Source organism: Lemur catta, chromosome 1 (assembly GCF_020740605.2).
Source record: "Lemur catta isolate mLemCat1 chromosome 1, mLemCat1.pri, whole genome shotgun sequence".
Classification (NCBI taxonomy): Eukaryota; Metazoa; Chordata; class Mammalia; order Primates; family Lemuridae; genus Lemur; species Lemur catta.
In genome coordinates, this window is record NC_059128.1 from 283,095,046 (window position 1) to 283,121,197 (window position 26,152).

A 26,152-nucleotide genomic window follows, 5' to 3' on the forward strand; every position below is an offset into this window, starting at 1 on the left:
GTTGCACTAATTTACATGCCCAACAGTGTAAGAGGGCTCCCCTCTCTCCACATCCTCACCAGCATTCGTTATTGCCTGTCTTTTTGGTAAAAGCCATTTTAACTGGGATGAGATGATGTCTCACTGTCGTTTCAATTTACATTTCTCTGGTGAATAATAATTTTTGAGCATTTTTTCATACACCCATTGGCCATCTGTATGTCTTCTTTTGAGGAATGTCTATTCAGATCGTTTGCACATTTTTTAATTGGATTATTTTATTTTTTCCCTATTGAGTTGTTGGAGCTCCTTATATATTCTAGTTATTAATCCCTTGTCAGATGGGTAGTTTGCAAATATTTTCTCCCATTCTGTGGGTTGTCTCTTCACTTTGTTGGTTGTTTCCTTTGCTGTGCAGAAGCTTTTTAGCTTGATGTGATCCCATCTGTCCAATTGTGCTTTGGTTGCCTGTGCTTTGGGGTATTGCTCAAGAAATCCTTGCCCAGACCCATGTCCCGAAGCATTTTCCTAATGTTTTCATTTAGTAGTTTCATAGTTTCAGGTCTTAGATTTAAGTCTGTAATCCATTTTGGCTTGATTTTTGTATATGGTGAGAGATAAGGGTCTACTTTCATTCTTCTGCATGTGGATATCCACTTTTTGCAACACCATTTATTGAAGAGACTGTTGTTTCCCCATTGTATGTTCTTGGCACCTTTGTTGAAGATGAGTTCACTAGAGATGTGTGGATTTATTTCTGTTCCATTGGACTATGTGTCTGTTTTTATGCCGGTACCATGCTGTTTTTGTTACTACAGCTCCGTAGTATAATTTGAAGTCAGGTAATGTGGTTCCTGTGCCCAGCCAAGGTAGGCACTATCACTGTACTGGATAAAACTGAGGCACAGAGAGATCAAGTAACGTGCCCACACTCACACAGCGAGTGAGTAGAGAAAGCAGGATTCAAACCAGATCCTAATCCCAAGCTCGGGCTTTCAACTGTTAACTAAGCTACCTATAGAAGAAATCATTATATTGAAAAATCAGTCAGTGAAATAAATGATACATCCATACAATAAAATACTTGCAGCTTTAAAATAATCATGAGGAAGTATTTTATGTGCTGATATGAAAAAAATACACAAGCTATATTGGTTAATGACAAAAACAAGTAGCAGAATAATGTGTATAGTATGAAACTGCTTGTGCAGAAAGGGGGAAGTAACACACATTTGTCTGTGAATATACATGCACGATACGCACTTATAGACTTGTATATGCCTAAAAGTTCCCTGGAAGGGAGAAAGTCCAGAAACTTCTGACAGTGGGGTGGGTGTGGGAGCCAGGAGAACAGAACAGCAATGGGAGGGAGGCTCTTCATCCTTTTAACATTTATGAACTACATACATGTATTACTTATTCAAAATATAAATTAATGCATTTTAAATTTAAAGAAAAGAATGTAGGAAACTTGGGTCCCGGGGAGAACAAAGGCAGAGAAGTTGAGAGAAAACCAGGGCTGAGGTCAGCACATCCGCACACCCTGGTGCCGTGAGCTCCCCGCTCCCAGCGAGAAACGGGGTGCACCTCCAGCAACACAGGGGCAGCCGTCCAGATCCCTGCAGACCAGTGGCTCAGAACGAGCACAAGGTGCTCATTTAGACATGTCCATGGGGACAGAGGTCACATCAAAATCACAGGATGTTGGTGCCACAAGGGACTGTAGAGATGACACAACCCTCCTGCGTGGGAGCTGGGAACACTCGGGCCGGGGGCAGTGGGGTGGGTGATGTCACACGGAGAAGGAGGCACTTGTGTCCTTTCAGAACCAACTCGGTCCAATAAAAGGCTTAAGGGATAGAGAGGAGATGCTGGTTACACCCTAACTGGCCGGGGCTCCTCTAAGGCCTGTGTCCCTAGTGTGTCTTTCACCCTGCCCAGGACAGGAGAGTTTCCTTGTCACAGAGGAAGCACAGTTGGCAAGCTGGGAGGTTTCTAGAACTATGCAGGACAGTCTGCAAAATGTGAGTTTGTGGCTGTGATAGTTTCACATCACAATGAGCATATCAGGCACCTGTCACCAACATGACCGTCCCAGCTTGTGTGCCTGACATTTCTGGGACTATTCTTTCTAGAGACAAGTTTATCTTAGGAATTAATAAATAGTAACAAAAATTGCAATGAAAAGAAAGAAACATAAGCAGTGGACTAGGTGCTGTGGGGTGTCTGATGGGCCCTGTTTTGGAAGCAGCCGCTGACAAACTATGACGTGTGACTGGGCCAGAATAGCACACGGTGGACGCTGTCAGACTCAGTGGTGCTGCAAATCTTTTACAATTGCCAGAAGTCCTCGTTAAACACAAAGTCTTTTAAATCAGAAATCGTCCTTGAACATCTGGACGCATCACAGACGTGCTAAGTAGTGGGGAGTGTAGTGAGAAGGCTCTGTCCGAAGGCTGGCGACCCTGGACACATGCCGGCCGGTTGGTAAATACCTCCCACCAGCAGCCGCCACAGGACCCAGACTCAGCAGGTCCAACCTGAGCAGCAAGGTCTGCTGGGGTCACGGTGCCCGGGACAGGCGGGGAACAGGCCCACGGATACCCCAGCAAGGATGCCCTGCCTTCCACAGAGGGCACATTTCCAGGTGAGTCTGCAGCTCAGCCGCTTCTTACCTGGCAGCTAATACGTCATCACCATCACCAGTCTGACTGTGCCAGCCTTCGTGCTGATGGCTCTGGGACTCTTCGGACTTGATGAGTCAAGTCCAAAATCACAGTGGAGCTCAGTCCATGACGTTGGAGAGGGTCAGGGACGGTCTAGAGAGTGACGGTGATTGGAGTGGGCGCAGCCGTGAACCACAGCCGTTGCCGACCCTCCGCACGGGAGACTGGCTGGCGGCGCCGTAGAACACCATGGCGGGCCACACGTGTGAGCGCTCAGGAGGACACGTGCCACCTTCCAGCCGCGGCGAGGACACTCCCAGCACTGAGGACACACATGGCAAGTGACTTCCCAAAAACCTCACAGCAAGTTGGTGGCAAGTAGCTCAGATATAATAAAGGCAATGCTATGAGCGGTGTCCCCCAAAATTCACATGTTGAGGTTCTGACCCCCAGAACCTCAGAATGTGACCTTATTTGGAGAGAAGACCTTCAGAGAGGTGATTAAGTTCAAATGAGGTCATCAGAGTGGGTCTTGATCCAAAGGGACCAGTGTCCTTGCATGAAAAGGAGATGAGGACACAGACAGGCACAGAGGGACGAGCCTGTGCGGATGCAGGGAGAACACGCCGTCTGCCACCCAGGAGAGAGGCCCCAGGAAACACCAGCCCCGCCGCACCTTGACCTTGGACTTCCAGACTCCAGGACCCGACAGAGTCAGCGTCTGCTTTTTAAGCCGCCCAGAGTGCAGGCTTCGTCACGGCCGCCCCGGCAGACTAACACGGGCACCGTCCGTGCAGCCCACAGACCGCAGCCATGTCCTTAAAGAACCGGGGAGGATTTAAGCACATCTGTTTCTGCGGGGCCCAGCAAGCACAGTGGCTCTCTAAGTTACAAACAGAAAGTCGAGCTGCGGAGCTCCTCCTCCTCCTCCCACCGCCAGCGTTTCCGCCGTAACCTCGATTGCCCTTCATTTGAAAGACTGGCAAAAAAAAATTCAGTTTTCTCTCCGTAAACCCCACAGGTGTCATTTATTGATAACGACGCTTCACTGCCTGGGGAGCCGCAGCAGGGTGGGTGCCCCCTCGCCCTCAGGAAGGGGAAACCAGCCCACACTTCCTGTGTTCACTCGACACCAGGCTTGTGCCTCCTGCTCCAGCCCTGTTAGTTTGAGGAGGGAACTGTCACTGGTTCAAGCAGGAATGTCAGTATTCTTGGTCTACTTACCGTCAACTCAAGTTTGCATTTCATGCTATTGGCACCTGCCGCTAGGACAATATATAAGCAAAGTAAATCCGTTTGGCCCGGACCGCAGCAGCAGGGGTTCACAGATGGAGACAGAACAAGTCACAGTGACATGAAAAGAGAAGGTACAACAGACAGCTGAGCCCCTCCTGGCTCGGGACAGGCCTGGGGCGGGGTCTGGGGACCTGCCACTGGCCCCATGAGGACTGGGGCTCACAAATGGGCTGGAAAAGTAGAAAAGCACCGTGTTTCGTGGCTGAGAAAGGAGAATCCTGGGAATGTGTGCATTTCTCCCAGAGTCGTTTCCGGGTTTCATGAACTTCTAGGCAAAATCCCACGGAGATCCTTTGCTGGAACTTCACCAAACAAATGGAAAGTTTATCTGGAGGAACAAACAGGAGAGAAGACCTGAGAAAACTTTGAAAAATAAGGATACTGAGAGGAGACACTTGCCCTACCATGTGTCTAAAATACGCTATAAATCTGTAATATGGGTCGGAGGGACAGACAGACATCGGAGGGACAGACACGCAGCAGGGCAGGACTGGCATCCCGGAGGCGTCCTCTCTGACCACGGGCGCACCAGAGACAGGGAGAGAAGCCGACACAACGTCACCAGTATTTTACATCTCCTCACGTCGGGTGCCGAACTGATTCCCCGGCAGCGACAAGGAGTCCATGGGGAAAGGAAATCGTTTTAAAACCAGACATCTGTGTACAGGGTTGCGTGTCTGATTTCTGGACTGGGAAGAGCTTTGGGAGCTCAGAAGCAGCGGAAGGGAGCTCAAAGTGAGACCTCACAGATCTGTCTTGAACAGCAATATTATTAAATGCTTAAAATTTAAGACGTCTGTTTGTTAAAACTCACAGAGAACATTACAACCCAAAGAGCAAGATGGGAGCCATGCTTTTCAGAAGCTATTAATGAAGTCGCCGGCCCCCAAGGGTCACCCACCTGCCTGCCTTCCTCCCTCCTGCTGTGGCCCGGCTCCCCGCGTCCCTGGACTCCGGGGCCCTGGGCGCTCTGGCCCCAGCCGACTCCCGTCTGACTTCTGCACTTCACTGACTGACAGGCCATGAGCCGTGTTCTTCACACACAAAGTCCTCGTTCAGAAACTGCTAAGAAACACCAAAGACTCGAGAGAAACCGTGGCCAAAGAACATGGACGGAGAGAAATAAATGGTTGTAAAACCTGCTCTCCAGTAACAAATGCACAAAAAATGAGGCCCCGTTTCCCTCTCTCAAATCAGAGGAGGTTTTTTGTTTCATCTGTTTTTAATATAAGAACAGCATCAACACCGGTGAGCACAGACGCGTTGAGTGTCCTCCTTCAAAGCAGGCGACAGTGAAAATCTCTAGAAAGCAAATCAGCGACGTCTCCCAGAACCTTAGAAACAGTCTTGCCCTCTGGCCCAGTGGGTCCCCTCCTGAGACCCCGTCCTAAGGAAGAAAGAAATCGGAATTTGCATACAAAGGGTTCTTTGCCAAATTACATATAGCAGTTTTGAAGAAATGCAAGCAACCAACCAAAATTAGGGAAATGGTTATACAAAGTATGATATATGCATATTTAATATTATGCAACCATTAAAATATTTTCAAGTAATTCATATAGCACTGGTGCATGTAAATGTGTAGACACTGTGTTTTGCAACCATGTAGATAAACGTAGGCACGCTCGCCCCACGGACTCCCCTCTCCCCCGGAGAGCCATCCCCCAAGCCCCTGTTTCCCGCCCTTCACATGCCTCCGCCCCACCTCACTCCTCACCTGAGTTAACTTCCACGTCCAGCCTTTGCAGCCACTCCCTGGAACAGCCCCTACTCCCTTGTCCCTTCTGCTGCCTAGACCACCTGGCCAAGCCCTAATCCAGTGGAAAGTGCTGGGGAAACCACCCCGTGCTGCTGGGTCTCACCCGCAACGTCCCCACCTGCCTGGTCCATGCAGGCTCCCATCCCTGCCCACCCACACCTCCCACACCTCCCCCTGCGCCCTCTCGTGCCACGACAGGTGCAGCAGCCAGAAGAGTGCACGACACTCTCTGCCATGACACCACCCCCGGGCCCAGGTGCTCGTCCCCCCACTAGACAGCGGGGCCCGTCCAGTCTCCTAGCAAGGCAGCTGCCCACTGGTGATTCTCGGCCCGTCCCCCTGGGCATCTCACGCCCTCCAAGGACACTGTGGCAGCGTCATCTACTGTCCCCTGCATCCTCCTCTAACATTCCCGCCAGCAGACAAGCATACTATTACCCTAAAACAACATAATCAAGCAAAACCTCTTTTATCCCATCTCCCCTCCAGTTACCACCCGTTTCTCTGTCCTCGTTAGTAGCGAAACCCCTGGCGGGGCTGCCTGTATTCGCTGTCTCCAGGGGTCTCTTCTCCTTCTGTCTTAAAACCCCGTCCAGTCAGGCTTCCCCCACCACCACCCCAGGCACACTGCCCTTGCCCGGGTGGCAAATCCCCTCCACACCGTGTGTCCCGTGCTCAGGCCTCCGCCCCCCTTACCTGACCCTGGGCAGCAGCATCCAGCACCCAGCCGCACCCTCCCTGTGCCCGGCCTCCCTGGCACCCAGGGCCTCTCCTCCCCTGTGTCCTCCCCCCAGCAGCTGCCCATCCTCCCCCACTGGGCTCTAACCTCCTTCTGTCGGGGCCCGGCTCAGCCCCGGACCTGTCTGCGAGCCCTGTCCCCAGCTCCCGTCCCTTCTGCGTGCCGGCTCCCCTGCAGCCGGGTTTCTCCCCTGCGCCCCACACTTGCTGTCCAGGCCGGCTCAGAGGCTCCGTGTGGATTGCTGGGCAACCGTCCAGACTTACCATGTCCAAAGTCGAATTCCAGCTCTTTGTCCCAGATTCTCCTCTGCTGGGTCTCCTCATCTTATCAAGGGCGACTTGTCTTTCCAGTTGTGTGGGCCCAAAGCCGGGAGCCCCCGGACCCCTCCCTTCTCTCGGGCTCTGCTTCTGATCCATCAGAAAACCCTGTTGGCTCCACGTTCAAAATATAACCAAATCTGACCATTTTTTGTGCCCTCCATGGCTCCCACCTGGTCACCTGGGTTGTGGCCGTGGGCTCCCTGCTCTCCCTGGACCCGTGATCCAGTCTTAACTGCCTGGAGGAAGGGCCCCTCCAGGAGCAGTGGGCTCCACACCCACCCACCAACCCCGCTGGCCCCGAGCACCCACCCCTGCAGCTGGGCCCCCGGGCTGTTCTCTCCGCCAGGCAGCTGCCCTGCACACCTGTGACCCGCCGCCCTCCGGCTCTTCCAAATGGCACCTGCGTTGCCCGAGGGTCTTTGTCCCGCATGTCTAACTCTGCAGCCTGCCCCCGCCCGCTGCCCCCGCCCGGCTGCTCCACTCCATTTTAGTCCACGGTACTTTTCACCTACTAGACTATGCAATTTTCTTTTCCTGAAAAAGTGGTGCAAACTCAAAAAGGCGTAAGGAAGCAGCCCCACGTGTGCATGGGTGTGGGAGACAGGGTGAGAGTCAGTGGGGAGCTAAGCTGGAGAATTAGGGATTTTCTTCTTCTTTTTTAATTCGCTGTGTTTTCCAGGTTTCTAACATCAGTTAGAAACAAAATATCCCGAGTTCTCCCAGTGGATTCACTGAGAGCAGAGCAAAATGTTAGTGGACAATACTGGGAGGGCAAAGGACTTCCACGCCGAAGGTTCGTGCAAGCTGGGGACTGGTGCAGCCTCCTGCTCTAGAAACGCCACGGTCGCCAGCTCTGCACTGTGACTATAGGTTTTTTTTTTGTAGATTATTTTTAAATCAAGTTTTCAAAGGTCTTCCCCTTGGAGAGCTCGATCACTCACTGTTCCAAGGAGGATTCAGATGACCGTTGGCTCTTTGTTTCTCACGTGTGGTCCTCCTCCGGCCACCCACCTGCTCCCTCCAGACATGCTCACTTTGGGGGCCCGTCTCCCCCTCCTATTCCTCAGCCTGGAGTTCTCTCTGCTCCCGTCTGCCCTGGTCTTTCCCCTCAGTCACCCCACAGCTCCCGAGCGCCACAGCACTTTGCTCCAGTTGTCGGAAGGCAGCGATCTCCTCAATCCCTGCAACTCCTTCTGCCTGACACCCCACTCCCTCACGTGTCCCCATGGCTGGTCCATGTGTCTGCTCCCTGCTTGTTCCAGCTCCTCACGCATGTCCCTCTGCAAACCTCTGACAGTTTCGGAAGGTGATCTAAGAGGATGGCCTGTTAGTCGGGGCTCCCCAAAGAGAGACAGAGACAGAGACAGAGGCAGAGAGAGAGGGAGATTTATTTTAAGCAATTGGCTCAGGATTGTAGATGTGGCCAGTCCAAAGTCTGCAGGGCAGGCCAGCAGTTTGGAGACTCTGGGAAAAGTGCTATTAGGGCTCAAGTCCAAAGATGGTCTGGAAGCAAAACCCCCTCCCCTGGGGACCACAGTCTTTTCTCTTGAGACCTTCCACAGACTGGCTGAGGCCACTTGCCCTGTGGGGGGTCATCTGCTTCACCCAAAGTCTACTGATTTAAGGGTGAATCCCATCTAAAAATACCTTCCCGGTGACCTCTAAGATAACATTTGACCACGTATCTGGGCACTGTGGCCTGCCAAGTTGACACACAAAAACCGACCAACACAGATGGTGATAGTGGTTTAATAATGAAACAACCACACACTGCACGACTGCCATGTCCCGAGCACTGTGCACAGGCTGCTCCGTTTCATCCTCACACTGACTCACCTGCCCAGGTTGTCCTGGACATTCTCAAGCGTGTACGTGACCACGTGTTGTGTTTCTATGGCGACAACCTCTCTGTCGCATCCCGTTCACGGCTTTGATCTTCCTCCTCCGAAGGACGTACACCTTCAGCCTGGCCACAGACCTGGACTCCAGAAAGGACGGCGAAGGCGGTAGCAGCCAGAGCGCGGAATTTCATCCTCCCCAAACGTCGAGGAGCCTTAGCAGCATACAGGCTCTGCAGGTAATCGAATTCCTTTCCTTAAAGTAAACTAAGCAAAGCCACATTTTATGTAAAGTCCAAGGTGGACAAGCTTCCTGGGCACAGCTTTTGTTCTGTAGACACATCTTCCCTCCCTGCCGCCTCGGAGCACAGACCGGACGTGGGTTCCACGGGAGCTGAGGCACCGGGGGCCGCACCTGGCCCATCTGCCCCGGGCAGGGGAGATGCCCCATCCCCCGCTAAGTGCCCTGTCTGCGAGCTCCCGAAGGCAGCATCGGTTGTGGCACTGGGACACCAGGCAGGGAAGAGTCAGGGACCCAGCACTGCCCAGAATCCTGAGTTCTCACCCCAATTCTCTCATTAATGAGCCAAGCGACCCCGAAGAAGTCACCTCCGCCAGTGCTGTGGCTTCTGATTTTTTGAGGCTGGGCTGGGCGAGGCGAGGGGAAGGAGCCTGTGCTCCACAACCCAGAGGACAGCGGCACTGTGAGCCCAGCCACCCCCAGGGGCACGTGCAGGAGCGCAGGCTCCAGACAGGGACCCTGAGGGGCAGGGTCAAACAGCGATGCCGTGTCCCCTGTCTGTGTGGTCGGCAGGTCGGTCCCCTGATCTGAGGCTTTGCTCATCCTCACAAAGGGACCCCAAGAGCGGGTTGCACCTGCAGCTGGCCCTTAGCAGTGGACCCGTATTGAGTCCAAATCGGTTCCTCCATGCCCTGCCGCGTATGGTCACAGGTTATGTCAGGGTCTCTCATCCCAGCCCCCCAACGCCAGGGAGGTGTTAATCCTGCCCCTCCCTATTTTGGGGATCTGAAAGGTGGGCTAGGAAGCTCACCCCCACATCAGCCTGCCGGGGCGACGTGGGACAGGTGTGGGCGTCCACCACAGCCCAGGCCCTGGTGCCCAGAGTGGGGGACGCTGTGGTCTGGCCCATTCCTGAGTCCCCCGAGCAGGGTTTGGGGCCTGGTCTGTAAAGCTCGCTCAGTAAAGGACAGAATGACAAAATGGCCCTTTCGGGACTTGCTATCAGATCAGCCTGAGGCCAAAGCTCACCCTCTGTTGTGGATTGAATTGTGTTCCAGCAAAAACCCTATACTGCAGTCCTAACCCCGTACCTCCGAACGACCCTGTTTGTAGAGAGAGCCTTTAAGGAGGTGATTAAGTTCAAACGAGGTCATGAGGGTGTCCCTGATCCAATCTGATTGGTGTCCTTATAAGAAGAGCTGAGGACACAGACACACACAGAGGGACGATCTGTGGGGACACAGGGAGGAGACGGCGTCTGCAAGACAAGGAGAGAGACTCAGAGGAACCAGCCTGCCGCTCCCTGACCTGGGACTTCTGGCCTCCGGGACTGGGAGAGCTGATTCTGCGGCTCCAGCCTCAGGCCATGGTCCTGGTCGGGCAGCCCCAGCTGACGGACACGCCCCTCCGTCCCCAGAGCCCCTCAGCCCACCGGACAGGACGCTGGATGCTGGGAAGACAACAGGGCCCCTCTTCAGACAGGTCTGCAGTCGCAGGGAAGCGCGGCCCCAGCCTGCCAGCCACAAACAGATAAAAACAGGCTCCGCGCCAGACTCCTGGGCTCCGGCAGCCCTCGGTGGGGGAGAGCAAGGACACTGGGCCAGGCTGTCCCCAGGCTGTGCCCCTCCCAGACTGAGGAGGGCCTGGCGTGGAAGCCTCCAGCTGTGTCCGAACTCACTGGTGCTCTCGGTGGATGAAAACAGAACATTCGTCTCCCTGTGAACCGGACCCCCCACTTCATCTGACGTCACCCCATCCACATAGTAAGAAAACTGTAGCGACAGGCACCGTGGGAGGCCGAGTGATGGCCCCGGAGACACGAGGTCCTCAGCCCCAGAGCTCTTGCATGTGACCTTATACAGAAAAAGGGTCTTTGCTGGTGGCGTTGAGTTAGGATCTTGAGGTGAGGAGATGATCCTGAGCTGTCTGGGGGGCCCCAAACCCAGCCACCAGCGTCCTCGCAGGAGAAAACCAGAGCGGGGTCTCCCACACGCAGAAGAAGGGGGGCCATGTGACGGGCAGAGATGGCAGCAATGCAGCCACAAGCCCAGAACACCTGGAGCCACCTGGAGCCGGAAGAGACAAGGAACGGATTCTCCAGTGCAGCCTCCGAGCCGTGCGGCCTCCCGACACCAGGACTTTGAATCCGGGACTGTGAGAGAACCAGCTCATGGTGACCAGCTAAGGCAGCACGTTCCGTGTAGGGTCAGTGCTGCCCGCCCGTCCCGTAGACCCCGGGGTTAGCAGCTCCATTCCCCACAGGCCTTCCTCGCACTTGATCATCACGTTCCTCTTGCAAAGCTCCACGTTTCAAAGTTCAAATGCTCTGGGCTCTTCCAGGGAAGAAAATGACCCGAATCCAAACCTCAGCTGGGTGCATCGACTTAGATTGTCACCAGGCAGACTGAGCAGATCTGCCCCGGCAGGGGAATGGGATGGGGCATTTTAACATTCATTCTGCTGGGGGAGTGATTCCTGGTGTTGGTATAGACGATTTCTGCACAACCATGCTTCAAAATGCTCAGGCAGCAAGATACACCCTCCCCTTCAGCCCTGCCCTGGGAGGCGAGTGTTCGTATCCGGCAGCAAATGTGTGCAGTCCTCCAACAAGAGACGATGCTTCCCTGCCTCGACTGCACACCACGGTGAAGGCCCCGCCCGTGGCCTGGGCAGGTGCACACACAGCGACTGCACAGGTTTCACTGGCTCACGAACCCCACGGCTTAGGCACCTACCCAGTGTGGTCACAGCCATCGAGAACGGTGCAGTCCCTCAGGTCAGCTGCAAGTTCCACTTTGCTCGGGTCAGTGTGGACCTCCCGAGGGAGCCGCAGGGTCTGTCCCCAGAACCCCTGTGGGGCAGGCAGCTTTGGCCCCCACCCCCGCTACCTTCCGGAGCCCCCTCCTTCCCAGCAATCCCGGCCACTCTTGCCGAGGAAGCAGCCGCCTGGTGCGGACTCGAAGTTCCCTGCCTGTGAGCAGAAGCAGACCAAGCAGGGAGGGCACGGGCACTGGCCCAGTTTAAAATGAGCCACGTCCTCGTGGGCATGTCTGGTATTAAAGGCATTTGCAGTTCCCTCTCTGGGACTCGGGGGAGTCAGGGTGGTCTGGGCAGCTATGTGGGGGTTTCTGCGGGGAGGACCATGTCTCGTCACCTCTCTTCCTCACCCCACTCAGTAGCAAGACACGAGAAAGTTTCACTCCCATTTCGACCCGGAGCGCTGTGCGGTCAGGACGGGCAGGGCAGAGGGAGGGCCCCTGCACTGCCTCCTGCCCAGCTGTCCCGCCTGGTCACCTCCCCTGCAGGTGTGACCAAGTCCTGCCTCCCGCCAGAAGTGCCCAGCTCACCTTCTGCAGCGGCACTGTCCACTCTGCCCCCACCCTCTCTGCCCATGACTCGACTTCCCATGTTTGCCCCTCAGCCCAGAGACATCTGCAGCTCTCTGGGGGAGGGACCCTGGGGACTGCGGCTGTGAGTCCCAGCATATGACACATTCTCTCCCACAACACCATGTCACAAGGACGCTGATGGCATGAGCCCTAGGAGCCCCTGGGCAGCACTGGGCTGGCACTGGGCGGTGCCTCTCTGGGGCTGGGGCTGTAAGTGTAGGGTCCATGTCAGCTGGTCCCGTAGTGCCCTTCAGGGTGACAGCCAAGTCTCAGTGTTTCCCTCAAGGGTCCCAGCTATGTCTGGGGTTCCTGGCGCAGGGCTTATGCTGTCCTGATAACCCTGGTTGGCTCAGCCCTTGGCACTCTGCTCTCTGACCACAGGATCATCCTCTGCTCTCATTGACTGTCTCTGTCTCACTTGCCGCGGGCTCCCCTTGAGGGCCCCCCATCCCACCATCCGACCCCAGCATGGGAAGAAGGGCAGCCCCAGCTCCCATAAGGACAGACCCCCCCCCCATACACACACACAGGAGCCCCCTCCTAAACAGTGGCCCATGTTGCTGCCTGAAGTGTGGCCCTCGGGTTACTTCCCCAAAGCACAGGCCTCCCCAGGAGCAGTGTGGCTGTGTTCCCCGCCACTGCGGGGCCCCAAGGCCTCCCGGCTGCCCGAGGCAGGGAAAGACTGCGCCAGAGAGCCGCTGTCTCCAGGGCGGAAGTCGCCGGCCACTGCCAGTGTCACTCTCCTGCCAAAAAGAAACAAAGAAAAATAAAATACTGTTGTCCTCTCACACTCAGCCAGTCACTGTGAGAGAACTGCCCCTTAACATGACAGCACAGGGCAGTCCTGGGGGCTCCTCGGAAGAGGAAAGGTGCCAGCAAACGCACAGGCTAGATAGAGTAAATAGACAACAGATAGATCATCTTGTCTATATTACAATAATATAACATAACAAATCTATATTATAACGACACGTATTATAATACAGAGATAAGATGTCCTAAGAGTCTCTACGGGGGGAGAAGGACTTAGAGAAGAGAGAAAAGTGGGAAAGCAGATGTGTCGTGTTGTGGGCCGACCCTGTCTCTCTCCGCGTCCTTTACGATGTTGTGATGCCCAGAAAGCGGGATGCTGGAAGAAAGTGAAAGGTTCCCGATTCCTCATCCTCTTTCATTGTGAGGACTGTGACGAAATGGGCCGTGGCTGCCGGGACCCGCAGAGGAAGAGGTTCCCTCTCCAGGCCAGCTCTGGGGTGAGAGCAGAGCTGCTGCTGGCGCGAGTCTGGTGACAGGGGTGTTAACTGCGCGTGCCCTGCTTCCCGCCCCCAGGCCACGGTGGCAAGGAGGAGCGTGCTGGTGGTGCGCCACGGGGAGCGAGTGGACCAGGTCTTCGGGAAGTCGTGGCTGCAGCAGTGTTCCACCCCCGACGGTAGGTCGCGCCCAGGCGGGCCAACGGGCAGAACGCCATAGGTCCCACCGATGGTAAACGAGACCCCTGGTCGGTCTCCTTAGGTGGCACCGGACCCCCAGGGCGCCGTGCTGCAGGCTGGCCGTGTGGAGGCTGTGCGTGTGGAGTGCACGCCTGCTGCGTCTTTCTCCAGAGATGCCACACGTGTGCGTTTGGGAGGTGGGGTGTCTGCACGCATCTTGCCTCAACTGCTGTGTGGAAGACGGAGGAGGAACGGGGATCGGTAGTCAGGCAGTCCCCGAGTGAACGCCTGGGCAGGTCTTCGTATCCCAGCCGCACACATCGGGGTTCGGTTAGCCAGTGCCGCACTGACCTCAGAGCAGGGCACCCCAAACTGCCGGCTCTGAACCCCACAGCTGTCAGCACGTGCTGTCTCTGTCTCACCTCTGATCTCTGCAAATCAAACCTAACAGCTGCAGTGTCTGGCTCCGCTGCCTAAGAGATGGACATACTCCTGAGCACGCATCTTGCACACCCAGCTTTGCCCCGGGCTTGCTCTATAAACTAGGTATCGAACATGGTGATAAAGTCCATTTGCAGTTGCCGGGCTGGCTAAGCCCTTTTGGGATCCTTCCAGGAACCCAGCAAGCCCAAGAGAGGGGGCAAAGAGTGGGGAAAACCCCCGGCAGATGATAAGGGCACACCAGAAAAATCTGAGCAGATGACACCATGACCAAACCTGCCTCCAAGCGCACAGGGATCTGACGACAAGGTCGTCTCTATGAAACAAGGTCAAGCAGAGACACGAGGGCTTAAGACAGAAGCAAGGAGGCAGCTGGGGGCTGGGGATGAACCGACTTTCAAACTTGCAAGAAACTTCCCTGCAACACAGCGGGCATCGAGCCACACGCTGAAACCGCACAGCGCGCCCTTGCGTGGTGGCCGCAGGGGAGAACAGGGACAAAGCAATCAACACCAGAACAGTCACTGGGCTTCACAGAAAAAGAAAATAGATTCGGTCATCTAGGCAAACAATCAAGTCGCCTAGGAGGGAAAATACATTAAAGGAGCTAGAAACTCGTGGCTGAAAGGAAACACTGGGTGGGTCTTGCAAGGTGCAGAAGCCCCTGAGAAAGTGAACAGTCTGACTGGTCTGAATGCTGTGCATCGCACGGTTCGATCACTTACACTGGGGTATTTGGCCGCATCCTTCCCCAGGGTGACCAACCCAGGGACACAGAGATTTGGGGGCTCTGCTGTCCTCTCTGCTCAGGTCGATTCTGGCCCCGCACCCACCCTCGTGGGGCCCCCTCACCCCATGTGTGCTCACCCGTGTGTGCCACATGGAAACGCTATGTGCGTGGCCGCCTGAGCATTTACCCCCATCACAGAGCACGTTCAGGAAACAACACAGTGGACAATAATTTCAGTTATGCCTTTGCTGGTAGAGCGGGTCTTGTCTTGGGAGTTTGTGGAACGAACCCGCACTAACTTGGTGAGACTGAAGGTCTGACGCTTATTTGTAATTTAGGAAAATACTACCGGCCAGACCTGAACTTCCCCTGCAGCCTGCCCCCACGGAGCGGCGGCATCAAGGGCTTCGAAAGCGACCCGCCGCTGTCGTCCTGCGGAGTCTTCCAGTCCAGACTCGCAGGTGGGTCTGGGCCGCCTGGCGGGAAGGGACGGGGGACACACGGATGGGTGCAGCCAGCGTGCGCTGAGCCCTTGCCCCACACCCGCGACGTTGGTGTCAGCGTCGTCCTGCCGGCGAGGGGGCTGCGCCCAGAAAGGTCCAGCAGCTCGCCCGAGGCCACAGAGCGGGTAGATGACCGGCAGAGGTTTGGGCCAGGGATGGATGGGTGGGGAAGTCGGGAGGAATGAAAGACAGGCATGAAAATGAAGAAAACGGGGAGGAAAATTCAGCGCCCTCTGTGCGCACCGGGGCATTCAAAAAGTTAAAAACCACATCTCCTCACTGATTTTATTAGAAAATCTGTCACTTTGGGCTTTCGTCTTATGTCTGGGGGTTCTGGTTCCACCTGACTGAGTTTTTTGGGATGAAAGAGACCGTTGAGTTCATGTTCATTTTATAAATTCAGAAAGCCGAATCTCAAGAAGCAGGTCCCACGCTGGTTAAGGGAAGGGACTCGCTGGGCCCCAGCCCACCGTGCTGTGCTCCTGGCGTTCACCACTGGCTTGGGCAGGGCAGGGCGGGGCGGGGAGCCCTGATTCCTGCAGTTTTCTGACTTCAGTGGTGAAAATCCTGAACCCACAGGACCGCTGATTTCAGGCTCCCGATGTGGGGTCACTGGACGCAGAGTCGGGAGAGGCGACAGTCGCTCTCCCGGGGGTCAGTGTGAGCCTGCTGCACACAGCCGCGGGGCTCCTGCTACGGCGGGGGGTGTGCGTGTGTGTGCGTGTGCCATGTGTGTCTGTCCGTGTGCACCCTCTGTAACATACCTTGGCAGCTCTGTGCTTCGTGCCTGAGTCCTCGCGCCAACGTCTGCCCTCGCGGCGTGTGCACGGGAGTGTCGTGGAGGGTGTGTGGGGGCAGTCACTGGCCTCCGTGCGTTTGCTGGGGCTGCTGTGACAAAGTCCACAGACCGCGTGGCTCCAACAGCAGTCGCTTACTGCCCTTCTCTCTGGAGGCCGCAAGTCCCAGACCAGGGTGTCGGCAGGGCTGGTCCCTCTGCGGCTGCGAGGGCAGGATGCATCCCAGCCTCTCCCCCTGCCTGGCAGGTGACGTCCTCTCCCTGCGTCTTCACGCTGTCGTCCTTCTGTGTGTCTGTGTCCGAGCTCCCCCTCTTATAAGGGTGGGTAAGAGCCACCCTAATTTTGTCTTCATCGAGGTGCCCACCTTAAACTCCATGACTGTGTGGAGACTCCTACGTCCACCTAAAGTCGATTCTGCGGTGGCAGGGCTGAGGACTCTGCGGTGGCCCTTTGGAGAGGGACATGACTCAGCCTCCACCTGCACCTCGCTGGCTCGGGTCCCGCGCAGTGCTTGTGCCATGGGGACAGGGCTTCGGCTGTCACGGGGAGCTGTGGCCTGTAGGCTTGTCCTTCCACAAACCTCAGCAGGTCTTGAGTTTCCTGTTGCTGGGGAGCAAATTGCCACAAACTCAACACAACACCCATTTGTTGGCTCACAGCTCTGCAGGTCAGAGACCCCGGCACGGCGCGGCTGGCTCTCTGCTCGGGGTCTCACAGCCTGCGGTCAAGGTCCCCACCGAGCCCAGCTCCCACCTGAGCTCAGGGCCCTGCAGACCCATCCAGGCTGTCGAGGACTGAGGTCTGTGCCTGGCTGCCTATTGGCAAGGGGCTGACCCGGCTCCGGGGGCTGTCCACCTTCCTTGCCTCATGGTCCCCATCTGCGAAGCCAGCAACGGAACGTTTTTTGCATGTGGAATCTCTCTCACTGCAAATCTCTGGCTTCTTTTCTGTGACTGGCTGGAGACAATCTTTGCTTTTCAAGGGTTCACCTGACTTGCTCAGGCCCACCTGGGATCCTCTCTCTTCTGCCATGTAAAATAACATGGTCACAGGTTCCACTACATGCAGGGGGTTATGCAGCTGCGTTCACCAGGGGTGGACATCTGGGGCCCTCGTAGGGGAGCCGCCCCTCGGAGGCCAGAACCACGAAGGGGCGTTTTCCACCTGCTGTTTTCCAGGGGCCGCGCTGCTGGACAGTGGGGTCAGAGTCACCTCTGTGTTCGCCTCCCCAGCCCTCCGCTGTGTGCAGACGGCCAAACTCATCCTGGAAGGTCAGTGAGAACGTCAGGGGCTTCTCACGTAGCCCCGGCGGCACAGCTGCTCTCCGGGGGAGCGGGAAGCGAGTTGGGGGGACTGGATGGTTGGCAGTGTGTGGCCACATTGGGGTCGTAAGGCAGGCACGAGCCCATCCTCCAGGGACGACCGGTAGGCACGTGCAGCCCGTGAGCATTTCTGGAATGCCAGGACTCGGAGACCAGTAGGGCTGGCGTAGCTGAGTGGGGGCCTGTCCTCACGCTGTTCCCCTTTGGCCTCCTGCCAAGCATTTAAAGAAACCCCTGGAAATGGGCTTCAGAAACCTAGAGGGCTGGGAACGGCCATGTGCCCTCTGAGTGCGAAATGCGCAGCTCTTCCCAGGCAAGGCCACGTGCCAGTGGGCGCTGTCCAGCGCCTTCCGAGGCCGAGACGCGTTAGGAAGCAAAGGGCAGATGCTGTTGCGGCTTCCACCTACGGGAAGGAGAGGGTCCCTGCTGGGAGCGGGCGGCCGGTCCCGCTCCTCCCTGTGTGGGGGAGGGCGGGATCTGCCTCCCCCGGCAGGGACCGGCCGTGGCCAGGAGCACGTGGTGGAGAGAGGGCGGAGCAGCCGCACAGATGCAGAAGGGGGCGAAGGGGAGGGCTTGCCTGCCTCTCTCAGAGACCCAGGAAGTCAGCTCACCCGGGGAGGTGAGCGGGAGGTGGGGGTTGGAGGTCCGGGGAGGCTGCAGGTGTGAAGCGGCTGTTGGAGAGCGGGGCCAGGGCACAGACTGGAAAGTGCAGGTGACCACTGGGCAGCGCCAGGAGCCACCTGAGGTTGGCGGGCATGAGCTTAAATGGAGACACGTGGGCTGAGCCTGGGGGTTCCCCCGGTGTTGGCAGGGAGTAGGGGGAGGGCCGGATCTGACGGAGGGGGGTTGGGAAGTGAGAACAAGGCCACAGGAGAGGGCGTGAGGCTTTGGGGTGTATCGAGGGGGTGGCCATGCCAAGGGTTTTCAGCTGGGGCAGGTGAGCGGCAGGAAAAAGGTAAGCACTGGAGTAACACCTGGGGGTGCTGGGTGGCCCTGATCCCCTGGGGGCTGCAGTCGCTGGATGACAGGCCCCACGGTGAAGGGCAGGGGCCGAGGCAGGTGGGGGAGCCGCACCCCTGCAGGAGAGGGGTCTCATGGAGAGGCTGGCGCTGCCAGCACACCTGCACCTGGAGCAGTGTCAGAGGCAGGGGCGGCAGAGCTGCTGCCACACTGTGATCAGCCACCCAGGTGCCACCCGGCTCCCAGCTCCCAGGTCCACGGGTCCCCAGGCCCCCCCAGGGGAGCTCTGCCCCAGCACCTTCCGACCCAGATGGACAGCACCGGGCACACCCAGCCCTGTCCTGTGTTCTCCTGAACTTTCTCCTCCATCAACCAGTCTCTAGTTTTGTGAAGCATAAAACTCCATTTGATCAGCAAGGAGCAGCCACAACCCACTTTCCTCTGTTGAAAACGATGAGGCAGTTCCTGTCTACACCCGGCCTTGTGGCTGTTCCCTCCCTCTCTGTCATTCCCCTCCCGGTCGTGGCGTCGGATCCTGAGCCCCTGCATGGTACCTCCTGTCACTGGGACAGAAATGCCCATGTATTTCACCCGGTGCTGGCGGCTCGCCTGCTAATTGCACCACCGCCCTCTGATCCCAAAATGCGGAACTTCAGTGCAGCGTGACCCTGAGGACAAAGCACGGCTTCCTAACGCCCCTCGTCCTCTCCCACCGAGGCACACACACGCACCCACACGGGCCCCACACGCTCACACACACCATGCACCACACACACCCCCTGGGCTTTCGTTCAGCTGCTGAGTAAAACTCTAGTCCTGGGGGAACGAGACTGAGAGGAGATGTGACCCGGCCCAGGTACCCTGGTCCCCACGTCAGACTCACTGTGTCCGCACTCAGACCAGCAGGCCCCCACGCACCCCCCCGTTCAGGAAGGAGCCAGACGTGAGCAGTGTCCACGCCAGCACTGCCCGTCCCGGGGGGCCAGGGCAGCAGGACGGGGCTGGTGCAGGGCTGGGCTCCCCAGCGTCTGGTGACCTCCCGGCTGCACTTGCAGTTTGAGGACAGACGGCTCTTATTAGCTATGGTGGACGAAAGCAAAATAGATATGTAGCAATAGTAACTTTATCCCTGGATCGTTTAGGATCAGTATATTTATAATTAATCCAACAACTATAGTAACAAGATATGGACAAAGCAAGAAGCTCATGCAGATATATGATAAAATGTGTCAAGCCTGTGCCTCAGTTTCCATCTCCCCCCCCACCCCTAGCCCTTCACACCCCCCATTTAAGGACAGTATTTTGTTCTAAACCACATAGGATGCCTCTGCTCCCACCACCTTCCACCCGCTTTAGGGTCCGCCCTTGCCTGGCTGCCCACTCGCCAGCGGTGTGCAAGGTCACAGACCACCTGTGTCCAGCCGGGCCGGCCACCGCCACCTCCTCCCACCGGGGCTTTCATCGCCCCAAATCAGGAGGATTTTTCCCGTGATGGCCTGCGCCTTCCTTTCCCTCCACAAACTCTCTCACCATAGTCGCAGCGTGTGAATACAAGAATAATACATAAATAAATACAAATAAAATTTAAACTATTCTTTCGGCCAGCCTTCCTAATAAAAGAATATGACTGAGAACTTCAAAAGCATTTTTCGTAATCCAAATTTTTTGTGGATCTTTTTCTGACTTCTATCATTTCGGCCTCTTGCACGTAAAACAAAAATTTCTCAAAAATGTTTTCCGACAGTGACAAGGTCAGCGTCTTCAACACGATCTCGCACTGTCTTTCACTCCATGCAGAGGTATTGTCACGATGCAGGTTTAAAGGGCACGTTTGTAAATCCCATGTTAACTCAGACAGACGAGGACACCTGGTCTTCCTCACAAGGCCTCAAACTCGGTCCACCTGCTGCCAGGCCGACATCTGCAGTGCCAACGTGCTAAACTCTTGTCTAAACCCAGCATCAGCCCATGTCCAGATGGGCCACGTCCCCCAGTGTGGCTGCAGAACAGTGGCCTGCAGGTGTCCTCGAAAGAGGTCGTGGCCACCCAGCGGGAGGCTGTCAGACCGTTTCTTCATCTGCTGTGTTCACAGTGGACGTGGGCCCCTCATGGCAGGCGTGGGGGTCGCCGGGGCCTGGTGAACTCAGCGTGTCTCTCTTTCCTCAATGTGCTGACTAAGGAGCTCATTCCATGGGCTCACGCACATCCGGGGAATTGACTTCATGTCCAGTGTTTGAGTTTAATGACATTTTCTCCATTTCAAATAAAAACATTAAAGTCTTTTTTTTCCTGATCAAAATGAGATGACCTTGCTTTAGGTCTTCTTATAGTCAAGATATAAAATGCTCAGGAAGGGTGAGTTGTAAGGAGTCAGAATGTTCCGGAAGAGGGTTCCCTTTCACCCTTCACCTCTTGCCCAGTCTGGCGTACGTCTTCCCCGGGAACGTGCTTCCCAAGGCTGTCATGCGCTGTCATTGGCACGTGCCGCGGGCGGGCTGTCCGCTGTGGCCAGCGCTGGGCTGTGGCATTGGTTTGGCTGACTCAGGGACTGCTGCCTGCACCCTCACTAGCTCCCGGACACTGTCCCCAGCCCCGGCCGACACAGGCTCATCACTGCTCTGACACCTTCCGCCTGCCTGGCAGGGTTAGCCTCAGAAATAGCAGGACTGTGCTTAATCACAGAACAATATTGCCAAGAAAAAAGAAATAACAGAGATTGAAAGGCATTGTCTAGATTCACGTGTAAGGTGCTAAGACCTAGGAGGAGACTTATTTGCATGACGCAGAGTGGATGTTAAAGATGACAAACACTTGTATTCTGTTGAATCCAGAACTCAAACTGGAGAAAAAAATGAAGATAAGAGTGGAACCCGGAATCTTTGAATGGACAAAATGGGAGGCTGGCAAAGCCACCCCAGCCCTCATGAGCCCGGAAGAGCTGAAAGAGGCCGACTTCCCCGTGGACGCTGACTACAGGTAAGCCCTCCTGCAGCTCTCGCGGCTCGTCGAGTTCTTGTTAAAGAACGATTTTCCATGATGTTGTTAAGCAGGGTAAGGAAGACTTTATCTGGGAGGGACACGGCAGTGGGGCTCTGCAGCAGGGAGACTGGGCTCGACTCCAAATGCAAGGAGAGTGGGGACTTATAGTCCCGGAGCAGGGAGGGGGCAGTGGATAGATTACAGAGAGGGTGGGGCAGTTCTTGCCAAGGGGACGCACCCGGAGTCCTGCTGCAGGCAGGCCGGGGGGATCAGACGTCCCCTGGGGGTGGCGGAGGATGAGGAACCAGCTGAGATATGGAGCGGAGCAGGGTTCTTGCTAACTGACCCTGCAAGGACAGACACGGAGGCCCGCAGGTCAGGGCCTGCTCCAGAGGAGGGTGCAGAGAGAGAAACTTTGTCGTCCTCGTCCCACGTCCGACTCTGCCGCCACAGAACGTTCCCGTGTGCAGTGGGAACACGTGCTGGGGATGGAACGTCACAGAATGTTCCTGTGTTCAATAGGAACACACGCTGGGGATGGAACATCAGCCTCTTGCCAGTTTTGAGCACAAAAGTGGAGCCTCCTGTCGACCTCGGTCCTGCCTCGAGGCAGAGCCATCTTGGAAGAACATTCTCCTTCCCGCTAACCGCAGCTGCGCAGTCCTGACCCTGCCATCGGGCCAGGGCGTCAGCCTTCCCCCTCTGTCCCCGCAGGCCTGCGTTTCCCCTCTCCTGCCTCCTGCCGGCCGAGAGCTATGAGGAGTACGTGGACAGGTGCACAGCAAGCGTGAGACGGATCGTCAACACCTGCGCACGGGACAGTAAGTCCTCACCATCCTCGGGTAGGAACAGCCCTGGGGGCTCGAGGTCTTGCGTCTGGGATGGAAATTGGCCGATTTTCTGAACCTCTTCATGCCCCCAATCGCCCCGACCCAGTTCTCCTGCAGCAAAGTATGGTCTGGCGTCCGCTGCCGCCGTATCTGCGGCACAAACACATCTTCCCCACGGGCCAGACCCAGGACCCCCACTCCAGGGCTGAGTGCAGATGGGCCCAGGGCCGTAGGGTCAACACAGACCACTAATGTCCACACGACTCGAGTCAGCTTCCCAGGAAACAAAGGGGACTAAGAAAGGACAGAGGGACAGAACTTCCAGGCAGAGTTGGTGGGTCTGGCCATAGGCCCCTTCCCGACTCACAGGGGTCCCCTAGCTCTGGCTCTGTCCTTGATGAAGCTACACAGATGTGTCATCTCCCCACCTCTTCCCCGGAGCTGGCTGGGTGTGACGTGTCACCTGAGGGAGACTCACTCGACTCTGGAAGCTCTTAAGTTCTTATCTAAAGCAGGGCTGTAGCAGGCTTGCTGTGATAACCGGCTGATAATTCTAACGCACATCGGATCAGGCCTGGGCCGCAGCCACCACCACAATTAGACGCTGTCCTATCTGTGGTTGACGGTGCTCAGGCTGCCAGCCAGAGAGGGTGGTGGCTCGGGTCACTTCCTGCACCATCCCCAAGGCTGGCAGGCAGCTGTGGGCACCCCTGGGCCCTGCGTGGAGGGGTGATGGGCTTGGGCATGGTGCGCAGGCGGGAGCTCCTGCCAACCACACCTGCCCCTGATCCCTCACAGCCTTGGGGACACGGCAGGGCAGCTCTGCCCCAACAACTTGGGGGACCCCAGGCTAGTAAAAGGCACCTCCATGCCTGCTCTGACCTCGAGGTGTCCTTCTGTCCTGCAGCAGGCGTCATCCTGATTGTGAGCCACGGCTCGGCGCTGGACTCCTGCACGCGGCCACTCCTCGGGCTGCCGCCCCGGGACTGCGGAGATTTTGCCCAGTTAGTGAGAAAGGTACGTGGCCGCTCTCGTCTCTGGGCCACACGGTCAAGCACCCCAAGACACAGGCTTAGCACACTCCCTTCTCAGTTCCTGCCAGCCCAGGCCGCAGCCACCCGAGCGCCCCAAGACTGGGCCCATCTGCTCTCGTGCAGGGGGCAGCCTCCGGCCAGCGCTGACGGACGGGCTGTCGTCCTCATCGTCACGGTCATTTGTTGCCACGCAACGTGAAGGACGAGCTGAGGGTGTTTCCAAAGTCAGCTCAGGTTATAGATCCTTGAGGCTCTGGCGGGGAACGCACGGTGCATCGAGGAGGGAGCAATTGATAAGGAGGGAAGGGACAGCGACCCACCAGCTGGCTGTGGGACGGTTATACAATATTAATAAGCGATTTAAAACTCCGTTCCAGATCCCTTCCCTGGGCATGTGCTTCTGCGAAGAAAACAGAGAGGAGGGGAAGTGGGAGCTGGCACCCCCGCCCGTGAAGACCCTGACGCACAGCTCCAACTCGGCGTTCAACTGGAGGAACTGGATCCTGGGCAACTGAGCGGCACGGCGCGGCGACTCGCGGTGCGGAGGCTGCGAGATGCTGTGACTTCCGAGGTGCCCTAGTCTCACCTGGTGTGAGCTGTAGAGGCACGAAACGCACTTTTACATTTGGGGGTGTTTGTTTGCCGCCTGTTTCCGTTGTCCTTCAGGCTGGGCCGCGGGCGTGAGGCAGAGGCTGGGCTGGGGGTGCTGCCCCCGGCAGGTGCTCGCATATCTGCCTCCATACGGGAAGGCGGAGCGTGGCTTGGGGGGGGATGACACCTGGGACTCCGACTTCCAGGAGTTAAAGACTCCCCCCCAACACACACACACACACTCTTATTCTACACGTTCGCATCAGTGAGGTTCCCAGTTATCTTTCCCGCTCCTGTTTCAATCGCGCTTCAGCTGTGTCCACACGGGCTACTCAAGAAAACTGGCAGGGAACCCACCCACCAGATCAATGCTGGGACCTGCTCCTTAATGTGAACACCCACGTGTCAGCATCCTGTCACTGCAGCAACAGACGACCACAACCTTGGTGGTCACCGAAAGTTCACAGCGCAGGTTTTTCAACTCACGCAGACTTACTCTCCCACTGTCCAGGGGTCAGGGTTCAGCTGTCGAGCTCTGTCCCTCCTGGCGGCTCTAGGGGACGATCCCTTCCCCACCCTTTCCAGCTTTCAGAGGCCACCTGCATCCCTCTTCTCGTGCCCGACCCCAGCCCTCCAGGACAGCAGAGTAGCGTCCTCCAAGCTCTCTCTACCTCTGCCCCCACTGTCATTGTCACCTGCCTTGGGCCCTCCGCCTCCCTCTGCCAGGGCCCCTGTGATCCCCTTGGGCCCGCCCAGTAATCCAGGTCATGGCTATCTCTGGGTCCTCAGCCTCGCTGCACCCACAAAGTCCCTTTTGCCATGTAAGGTCCCATGGTCACCATCTGGGGGACTAGGATGTGGACAGCTCTGGGGGTCATCCCTTAGCTGCCACCCCTGTCCTCCCAGGTGCGTCAGGGCTGCTCCCACAGGCCCACGCGGTAGGGTCTGATGCCCCGGGGTGCGGGTCTTTTTTTGGCTCCCCCTTTTCTTGCTTCCGATCAAGATGGCGGGAAGGGGGCTTTGCAGACGGGAGGAGTGGGTTCCCATGACATAACGGGGAGCCAGAAGGGCCACCAGCAAAGGGACGTCCGCCTCCAACAGTATAAACACTATGGTGGCTTTGACTTTAGGAAGGTGGCCCAGGAGTGGGTGGGGTCCCCCCAGTGTGGCTCCCGCCCCCACCCCACAGGTCGCACCTGTTCCCACAGCCCACGGAGGCGCCTGGCGCTGCAGGCGAGATCCCACCACAGTGCGGTGAAAACCCACCCGCCTCTCCTCTTTCCCATCCCCGTTCCCATTTGGACGTCATTTCCTGTTGCCATTTGGGACATGGCTGATCTGTGCCCGGCCCTGTATGAACTAGAGCAATACAGAGGCCGGGGAGGCCCAGCACCGCACCTGCGGCCGGCATGGAACATGCGTGAGGACGTCACACACCCTGAGCCAAGGCAGAACCAGCTCCCGTCATGCAGACCACGCAGGGCCAGACCCGACGAACATGTCCTCGGCGTGTCCGTAAAGGGCCATCTCCTGGGAGAAAGGCACATTTGTCTGTCCTTGTTTTACTTTGCTAGTGACATAATCTTCCTGTACCCAAACACGAGGAAGCCTGTAGCTGCCACTCGAACGCCTGATCCCAGTCCACTCCCCATGCCAAGACCTTTAGAGAAATGACCCAGATGTGCCCAACGGGTGCTGACGGGAAAACGAGTGGACTCCCTGGCGTTGGGGTGGGCGGAGGCTCCCACGACAGACGTGCCCCTCTGGGCACTTGCACAGTTGGCCATTCCTCTTCGGCAGGTGTGTGGCAGGTGGACATCCTCCCCTGGGCTGTCCTGGACACTCCGGGGCCACACTTACTAGTCAGATGATGAATAAAACTGTACAAATCCAGTGAATGGATTTTGAACAGTGGCCACTCATCCGGCTGGTCTGTGACGCGTCTCTGGGTCCCCCTGCCCGGGGTGGGGGCTTCCCTGTGAGGACCCGGGTCTTGCTGGCAGGCGTCACAAGGGGGACGAGGTGGTTTGAATCTCAGATCGAGAGGTCTGTGTGCAAGAAACACCACTCTCTTCATATTCCGTAACTGTGGCTCTCACTAGACCCCCCCACTGTGACGGCAGAGCCCCCCGTTCTGCCTTTCTTAGCTTCCGGAATGAGCCATGGTTGTGGGACCGAGCCCTGGGGCCACACTGCTAGAGAAGGATAGAGGATGAAATGCCCTGAGGACGTTTATCATTATTGGGTGAAAAAAGAAAGAAAGAAAAGACTCCCTGGCACTCTCTTCCTCCTCGCGCTGGGCCGGCCCGCG

General features: G+C 56.7%; 1 protein-coding gene across 3 annotated transcripts in view; it reads left to right on the forward strand.

The window, feature by feature from the left end:
* UBASH3A (ubiquitin associated and SH3 domain containing A) overlaps positions 1-25,763 on the forward strand; it is a 39,905-nt gene extending 14,142 nt beyond the window's left edge. Inside the window, exons 7-14 of one of the 3 annotated variants that reach the window (XM_045540720.1) lie at positions 8,710-8,836; positions 13,554-13,653; positions 15,164-15,286; positions 17,304-17,396; positions 21,239-21,383; positions 22,101-22,207; positions 23,124-23,233; positions 23,628-25,763. In XM_045540720.1, coding sequence (XP_045396676.1) covers positions 8,710-8,836; positions 13,554-13,653; positions 15,164-15,286; positions 17,304-17,396; positions 21,239-21,383; positions 22,101-22,207; positions 23,124-23,233; positions 23,628-23,765 — 943 coding nt within the window. In that variant the 3' untranslated portion in view covers positions 23,766-25,763. Of the gene's footprint in view, positions 1-8,709; positions 8,837-13,553; positions 13,654-15,163; positions 15,287-17,303; positions 17,397-21,238; positions 21,384-21,908; positions 22,208-23,123; positions 23,234-23,627 lie in introns of those variants that run through there. The other 2 variants (XM_045540723.1, XM_045540721.1) reach the window with 2 other exon arrangements.
* The last annotated feature ends 389 nt before the right edge of the window (positions 25,764-26,152 follow it).